Source organism: Arachis ipaensis, chromosome B10, assembly GCF_059453495.1.
Source record: "Arachis ipaensis isolate K30076 ecotype BB chromosome B10, ASM5945349v1, whole genome shotgun sequence".
Taxonomy (NCBI): Eukaryota; Viridiplantae; Streptophyta; class Magnoliopsida; order Fabales; family Fabaceae; genus Arachis; species Arachis ipaensis.
In genome coordinates this window covers 35,821,800-35,831,092 of record NC_142435.1, presented here as the reverse complement: position 1 = coordinate 35,831,092, position 9,293 = coordinate 35,821,800, and the positions used below count along the sequence as shown (strand labels likewise).

General features: G+C 35.1%; 1 protein-coding gene across 1 annotated transcript; it reads right to left on the bottom strand.

Annotated features, from left to right (window-relative positions):
* Positions 1–1,036: 1,036 nt before the first annotated feature.
* On the bottom strand, positions 1,037–3,871 carry LHCB4.3 (light harvesting complex photosystem II). The gene is made up of 2 exons (XM_016325827.3): positions 3,099–3,871; positions 1,037–1,551 (listed from the first exon to the last, which is right to left on the bottom strand). The coding sequence occupies exons 1-2, from the start codon at positions 3,633–3,635 to the stop codon at positions 1,231–1,233; spliced, it is 858 nt and encodes a 285-aa protein (XP_016181313.1). The 5' UTR covers positions 3,636–3,871; the 3' UTR covers positions 1,037–1,230.
* Between the last annotated feature and the right edge of the window lie 5,422 nt (positions 3,872–9,293).

Here is a 9,293-nt window from a genome sequence, read left to right as displayed (position 1 = left end):
TTGAATATATGGTTTGATATAGATGAATACTAAGAGATTTTCCAACATTAGCAATGCGCATACCTTTTCCATTACCTCCATACACTTATTCTGGCCCTTCATACTGGTCGAACGCCTATGTGGTGAGAGGCACCTGAATCTGGATACCACCCTGAATCTGAGGCAGTGTTTGGGAATGTGAATAAGCTTAAGGCCCTAAGTTTGACCTTTGATGCTGATTTTGTTGTTGGCTGCCACTACGAAAAGCTGCATTTGATGGTCCATTGTGAAAGGAAGCATTTGGTGGTGGGGGTCAATTTGTGTGTAGCAATTGGAAATTCTGAAAATTCTGATTGAATCCATGAAAATATTGCTACACCGTGTGTCCTATTCACCACCATGCTAATCTTTGGTAAGTACTCTAAGGCTGTTAAACCAAGCTTCTTGATTGATTTTAGTTGAGTCTTCAGCATTCTGATGATCGATTTAGCCTTGCGGCGAAATGTTCTTCAGGTGCTTTCCAAATCTCATACACGTAGTTAAATTCCATTACTTTGTTGACAAACATCGCTTCCATTGACGAGAGCATTCATCATGCTGTTCCCACATTTCAAATTCTTCAGACACTTTTCCGATCACTTGATCTTCAACTGAATTGAACTTATATATATATATATATATATATATATATATAGAGAGAGAGAGAGAGAGAGAGAGAGATTTGTGAATTGATGTATGAATTCTATTATTTTACTTGGAGTTTCTATCAAATTAAACTGATTGCTGACTGTGCAGCCACTCTAACTAACTAATAACTAATTAGGTGCTAACTGATAACTAACTGAATACAAGCTATATCTTAATATGTCCAACATATAAATCCAACGACTTAATTATCATTATAAAAAAAATTTTACACGATGATCCAATCAAATTCATATATTCAAATAATTATTCAAGCAGTTAATTAATAAGTTTAAAATATAGTTACTTTTAATAACATAATAATATGCTATTAATATCTAGGTAAAACTCTTATAAACTTCTCCCGAGAGTATATTAAAATTAAATCTATATAGTATTAATACAAAAGTCAACAAAGTACATAGATACATACATCATCATTAACACAAAGTTTTAAAGTTATACATAGCAGTAGTTCTCATTTCTTGGTGTACAGAAAAGAAATCAACAAAAAATTGTACAATAAGGTTGAATAATGAGGAGCTAAAGTTACGTGTGATTTGTTTCTCACTTGTTGAAGGTAGCAATGAAACTGATGGGTCCTTTCCCTGTTGTGGCAGCTTGAATTGCAAAGATGAGAAAGACAACCATGGCCAAACGAGAGTGCTTGATTTCAGCAAGTTGAAGCCTTGCCTTCTCTTCAGGGTCATTTGCCAATCCAAGTGGGTCAAAGAACTTGCCTCCAGGGTATAGCCTTTTCTCTGGGTCAAGCTCTGCATTTCTTTGGAACTCAATGTATCCAATCACTAACACTTCAATCCATATCAGTGTTGTTAGTGAGAATGGAAGTGGTAGTCCCAAGTATGATGATCCTTCCACTAGCTCTACCTGATTATAATAAGAGAAAATTGCATTTTGGAATTGAAAACACAAGATTGTGAGCTTGAATAATCTTCAATATTCTGTTAGGTTAACTCATTAATATATATATAAGGTTAAGACTTACATGTAGTTGTTTTCTTATGAAATTGATAGCTGAAAATCGCTAAATAATTTGATATGTTTAACTAAATTGTTATCTAACGATTCTCAACTATCGACTTTACGTAAAGACAACTGTCCATAAATTTCTACCTATATATAACATAATCGGTAAGTATCTTGAAACAGAGAATAGAGAGGAATTTATATTTGTTTTACTAGTTTATTAAGTCTTTGATGTATAGAAATTCAAATTTTTGTCTGTTTGTCTATTTGTACAGATAGATTTGTATTTCACAATATTTATGTTCCTTTGTTTTGGCAAATATGAATTTTCAGAAACATATCATTTTTACTTCTATTATCTTAGCATAATAAGAACATTAGGATGGAATACAAAATCATATGAGATGTGTCTTGTATTCTTGTGTTCCATCTAATATTAAAACACTTTTCCAAATTCAAGGATATAATAATTTGATAAATTTTCTTTTTGAATTAGATGGAATATTGTTTTGTCTATGAAGATAATGCAAAAATCATGAGACCTACCTTTGAGTGTCATCTTTTGCTAATCTCATGCTTAATTAATGCAATAATCCATTCCACTGGAAATTAAAAGCTTCCTTGAACTAAACTTCTAGCACAATAGCACTTGTGTAGGACTAAGATAATGCAGGGTATTACTATTTTGTTCGTGTATGAAAATGGGATCCAATCAAACATGTTCAAACAAATCAAATAATAATGAAAACTTTTGTCTTCATCGTTGTTAGCTAGGCAAGTCATCATCATTATAGCAATTAGTACTCCATTACCACACCAATGCTTTACTGGATAACAATAAGACACACTCCACAAAACTCTGTGTCAAAGGTATATTACACTAATACAGACACATACACAGACACAATGGGACCATGTTATACTTGTCAATAACAATAGTGATAAACTAATAATAATAATAATAATTAAAAATCAACTTCTACATGCAAATCGTATTGTCCTATCACGAACTTTCAGCACTCTTTCCTCAGGTTGTTTCCGATTCTTATGTCATTGATAAAATTAAAAACACTAATTTAAAAGCTTTAAAAGGACAAAAAAGCATGTTTAACAAAAGATACATAGAAAGATTAACCATTAACTGCCCCACCGAAAATAGGTTAGAAACTGTTTTACAAATGAATCTAATTATACAAGATTATAATATCATCAAAATTAGATTTATATTTATTAAATGAAAATTTATATATAGTTATTTTTAAATTAAGTAATGGTTAAAAATTATTAAATAATAATTTAATCAAACATATTAAATTATCTCTTCTTAACTATCAACTTTCGTCTAAAATTTTTTACTATTTTTGACCCAACTAATGCAGATGTATTCTCAAAAAAAAAAAAAAAAAAGTTACCAACAATATCATCAGTGAGAAAACAAAAATTATTACCTTCCCAGCATCTTGCCACGCAACACCGGTCAAAGCTTCAACGGCCAAAGCACCAAGAGCACCAAGCATGGCCCACCTTCCATGAATAAGTTCACACTCACGGAACCTCTGAATTCCAAAAACCTCCGAGTACGGTTGAAATGGCGTCGGTTTCACGTCTGAGGTCTCAATCCTTGTTCCGATGATTTGGCCATACTCGTTCTTCGCCAGGTTTTGGTCCAGCGAGTCCAAATCGAACTGAAGGTACTCTGCGGGTTTCGCGAACCCAAAGGGATCAAATCCGCGGTCTCCGATCATTGATCCATCGAGCCATTCTGGTGGCTGTGCGCCCGGGAACCACACGAGACGGTCACCGGAGGAGAATGGCTTCGCCGCCTTTGCCGGCTTCGCAGGCTCCTTCTTCTTCTGTGGTGGAGATGGTGGTGCCTTCTTGGTGCCGAGGTTGAAGAGGGCGTGGAACCTTCCCGAAGATGGGGTTGAGGTTGTGAGGCGTGTGCCGAAGAAGTATGACGTGGCGGCGGCGCCGGCGGTGGCCATTATTAATTTGTGGTGTTAAGGTGTCTATGTCTCTGTGAATCAATGGACAAAGTGGGAATAGAAGGATATATAACTGTATATTTATATTTTTTAATTTATATATAATGTGTTATTATTATTATTATTATATGATATTTTTTTCACAAGTTTGTGATGGAAGTGTGGAGAGGAGTGTGTGTGTGTGAGGAGAAGAAGAAGTGGCTTATCTCTCTGCCTTATCTTCCATGGGTGTGCTTGGATGACTGGTTGATGGCTGCTTCACATTTATTTTGTGGACCTCAGAGAAAAAACTACTCTTCATTTTAGGCCTTTTTATTATTTACATTTTGACATTTGTCTTTTTTTTATTTATTTTCCCCTTTCTTTTGGAAGCTTTGTAAAAGTAAACAAAAAAGTTGTGTAGAGATAAATATCTTTTATTATGAGACTCGTCTATTAAAATTTGGGGAAAATTTGCATGTAGGAGAGTACTTGATGAAAAGAAAGGATTAAATATACTTCAATGATTAAGAAGACTATATTTGTCATTAACTAATTAAAGAGAAGGATCATACAATATTTTCAAGTAGACAATAATGATTTATCTCCTTCGTTATAAATTATTTATCCTTAATGCCGTATTTCTAATTTGAGATAACTATATTGTGTCATTCCTTTTTAAATTGATGATTTTGGAAATTCTTTGTCTATCCGATAAATTTGTAAATAATTTAGAGGGCTTTTTTTTGTCATTATCTATTCATCTTTAATACTAATACTATGGGTTTAATTTTGGAAATTATAATCCACCCATTTGGAAGAAAGAAAGAAATTTTTGTGTCATTTAAATTTTTATGTATATTTTCTAAAATTTTATTGAAAAAACAAGAATATAGTATTTTGAAGTTTTTTCATAACGAAAATATTGTTGCATAAATATAATATTTGTTGTCTTCTCTTTAATTATCATATATATTTAATTTATCGGTTTTTATTACTTAAAAAAAATCTTTTTAGTGATTCTTAATTTTTTTTATTTAATATGGCCAAATTACATTAAAATAACCCACAGTCATTGTACATTACATAGCATCACTCATAGAATGGTCATGCTACATATCTATGTAATTTTTTATCTAAGTTCATTCAAGCTGACCGAACACAAAAAAAAATCCAATTCCATTAAATGAGTGTGTATTCACGCACCCAAACTCCCCAAAACATTTAATATTCATTCGCACCTTCATTATGAAACAACGTTCTTTCTTCAACCTCGAAACCGTCACTGGAGAAGTTCAAATCTCTCTCAAAGTCTCTCAAGCCTCCATCGTGTTCTCTGCGAAAACTGCTCCTACTCCAGAATCGCGTCAAGCTTTCAAAAGGAACAAGAAAAAACAACCAAAAACAAGAACAGATACTCCGCAAGGTACGAGAAAAATTGTCGTTATTATATTCATTTAATTTCTCTCAAAACTCGCGTTTCTCCTAGTTCGATTTAAGGTTTAGTGGATTGAGTTGTTTCGTTTAGTACAACGGCTTATTCTAAATCCATTTTTATTGTGTAACTAGGGCATACAAATAGAAAATATGTTGTTATTTTCTTTCTGTGATATATTGATCGGTTCATTGGTGTTGGTCATTTTGATTCACTTGATTGTTAGTGTGTTCAGTTGAGTCATTGTGCATGCAGAAATATTTTTCTTGATGATTAAATGTTTATCACGTTTTATTCAGCACATGTGTAACACCCTAATTACCCCAAGCCTTACCCCATGCCGTAAGGCAAAGGTTAATCAAGGGTTACCACAATTCTACGGCTCATACTTAAAATATATATATATATATATATATATATAAAGAATAATAATTCGAGAAGCCCGATGAAAAAAATAAGCTCAAACGTAATTACAAAGCGCGAACGTTCATATGAAGCTACAAGTGTAAAAGCTAAGATCTACTATGTAAGGTAACAAGGTATATGTAGTTTTATAAGAGTATACTATTCATGAGATACAAGTCTAAGCCTGCAGAGTTTAGGCCAACTAAGTAAATACAGACATACAGAGTTTTGAAAGTAAAACAGCTTATACAGAATACCACTCTCAAAGTAAGCCTCTAAGGCAAAAGTAAATACAAAAGTGAGAGTACTAATCAAAATAACCAAAATGACAACAAAATAGAATATGATCCTCTGCTCTGCTACCATCAAGCAACTCATTGAGGTGGGTTGCGACCTGCATATGAAAAACAACAACAACGTATGGAATGAGAACCGGAGATTCTCATTATGGTAACAGTACCCAGTAATGTAAGATGTAAGACCCTGGGACGCCAGATGCAATCCTAGAGATTCATACCAAACAGATATCCAAACTTAACGAAATAAATAACTTAAACCGTGAATAATAAACAAGGTATCTAATCTTAGGGGTTTTCTGACTAAAACTAGTCACCGCTGTCCCACAACCTTCACCAACCTACCCTCCGTGCGATCCCATCGCCACCGCCTACCTAACCTCCTCAGCACCAAACAAACACAGATAATGCAAGCAAGAAAAATACAAGTAGTATTCATATATATACATATATATATATATATATATATATATATATATATATATAACATGTAATTCAAGAAGCAAGTAGGCATATTATACAATTAGGCAAACTCAAGTAATCAAAGCAAGCAAGCATATAAAAGATGCATATGATGAATGTCTGTCATATTGGCTGTGATATCACATGTCGGTTATTGTGCCAAACTCGACAGAAAATCCAGATGGCAACTCCCAGATTAGTCTCTCTGTTGCGCATACTCAGGAGGAAGAATTCCGAGGGATATGTACCCTACCACCTTCTCCTTTCAGAGGGAAACGTTCCGAGGGAGAGTGCCCTACCACCTTCCTCTGGATGCCGCATGATTCCGAGGGATAGTGCCCTACCACCTTGCAACCAGAGAGAAAACACACGCTCAGGAGGAATAATTCCAAGGGATGAGTGCCCTACCACCTTCTCCTTTCAGAGGGAAACGTTCTGAGGGAGAGTGCCCTACCACCGTCCTCTTGAGCAATAAATATGAGTGAGAAACCCAGCTTCAAGCCTCACATCCAAATGTAGGCGGGAGACTGCCACAGCCCCTACGACGGATAACAATACATACCATAATCACGTATTCAATCTCAGAGGCCACTCCTCATAGCACACTTCCACTCATACTCATTCCATCAACCATAATCATTCAATTCCAAGTTTTCAACTCATCACAACCATCATCAATTCATAACTTTCTATTCTAAACTCACTAGTTCGTCAATTTTCTCAATTCATATACCATTCTTCTTTCGCACTCCACCAAACCCATCCTCAGTACACCAGAAACCTAAACCTCCGTTCTCTAACTTTTCAAAATAATACCAAACCAAATCTCTTAAGACCTTACCCTTGTTTTAATGCCCAATAATAAGCTCAAGAGTCTTAAAATGGTGTCACAGAAGCTCACAATCTTGTTGAGAAGGTGAAATAGTTGAAAACAAAGCTTAAGTTTGAAAAACAGGACGTGTGCGTACGCACAGGGGTGTGCGCGTGCACGCCCAGAAGATTTTAGAAAGTGTGCGTACGCATAGAGGTGTGCGTACGCACAAGTGCAAAATTTTCCAAACTCTGTTCACTCACACAAGGCATGCGAACGCCCTCAACAGAGTGCACCTTCCAACGTGTGTGTGCGCACAGGGCTGTGGGTGTGCACAGGTTGTAAACCTTCGTTGGTTGTGTACGCGCACAGGTTGTGCTAGCGCTCTAAACAGAAAGCCTTCCCCTGTGTGTGCGTACGCACAAGGCTGTGCATGCGTACAAGTTCGAAAAATCACAGGGGTGTGCGTGCGCACACAAACCAGAAATCACAAAATTCTGCAACATTGTAGAATTTCAAATTTTAACACCAAATTTTGAATGATCATAACTTTCTCTAAAAAAATCCAAATTTTACAAACTTTATATCAATTTGAAGACTTTTCAATGAACTTTAGTTCTAAATAAGTTTCAACAAAGTTTGAAAATTGAGGCACAAGTTATGACCCGTCAAAGTTCACTAAAAACTAGTTTTTACCAAAAACCTCAAAACCTCCAATTCAACCAACTCTAAAATCAAAACCAAATCCAAACCTATTCAATCATCATAAACCACTACCACATATAACATCTTACCATTTCATATCATTCTCCTCGACTTCACACCTAAATTACTCAACCATTATGCCATATCTCACTACCAATCCATAATTTCCCATTTAATCATAAATCCACACTCATAATCATCATCAATCAACAACAACCTCAACTACCAAAACAAATCCTCCTAAACTCTAATAGTCATTATCAAACAATATCTATCATTAACCAAACCCATCATAAAACTCATCAACACCAATAATACTCAACAATCCTCATCAACCACAATAACCAACAATTAAAAATCATCATCAATATCCATCTTCAAATCTCAACACCCACCAATACAACTCATCAATAATTATCATCTAACAATATATATATATCATCACATTTAAACTCATTCATGCTACATCCAATCCATCATCAAGCATTAGGTTTCCTCCTCGGGATAGCGTCATTTAAAGAACGAGGGTCAGCATAACGTAAAAAAAAAGGAAAAAAAAACGGAGGAGCCTGCCGAAGATGAGGCCATTATGGCTCGCCTTTAGGTGTCCTCCTCGGGATAGCGTCATTTAAAGAACGAGGATCAGCAAAAAAAAAAAAAAAAAAGAAAAAAAAATCGGAGGAGCCTGCCGAAGATGACCTTACCTTACCCAACGAGATTAGGGGTAAAATCCAACAATTATTTGCTATTAGAGATCACCTAAACAAGCAAAACTACAAAATCTACTCAAAACCATAACCTCAAAAATACAAAAATCTAGGACTGGAAACTGGAGCTTGAGCTTCAAGTTCTTACCAGATTTTCTTAGATAGAATCGAAGAGCTCGATAAGAGCTTTGCGTGGCCACAAACAGCTCGTCAATCGGAGCTCCGTAGCTCAAGTTATGGTCACCGGAAGATAGATGTGAATAGTAACCAAACTTTCACCTCTCCTCTCTTCTCAAGCTGCGCCCCCTTCTTCAAAATGAAGTGGAATGGGCTGAAATGCTCATTAAATGAGCATATATATGTTGTGCCTTGGATCCGGTCCAACCCGTTAGCATTTTTGGTCCATTTGGCCCACTTTGGGCCAAAACATTTAAGATTAGTGTTCGGTTTTCAATTCCAAATTACTATTACCTTTTTAAAACAATAAATCAATTTTTCTAAAATACGCGGTACTGGACAGACTAGAGCCGGTTCATACCGACTTAAGCGATAGTACGCATTTCTACAAAAAATTTTCGAAAAAGATACATTTCCAACTCAGAAAAATTCACTGAAATCAAATTTCACCTTTAAATTTTCAAATTAAAACTACTAAATTTTGAATCTATTCTGGGCACTAAAATTGTTTTATTAAAATGATTTTACGTGAAAAACTCCGGTTCTTACAACATGAATGTTGTTTGGTTCAGTGGAGTTGCTCATTTTGATTCACTTGATTGTTAGTGTGTTCATTTGAGTCCTTGTGCATGCAGAAATATTTTTCTTGATGATTGAATATTTATCACATTTTATTCAGCA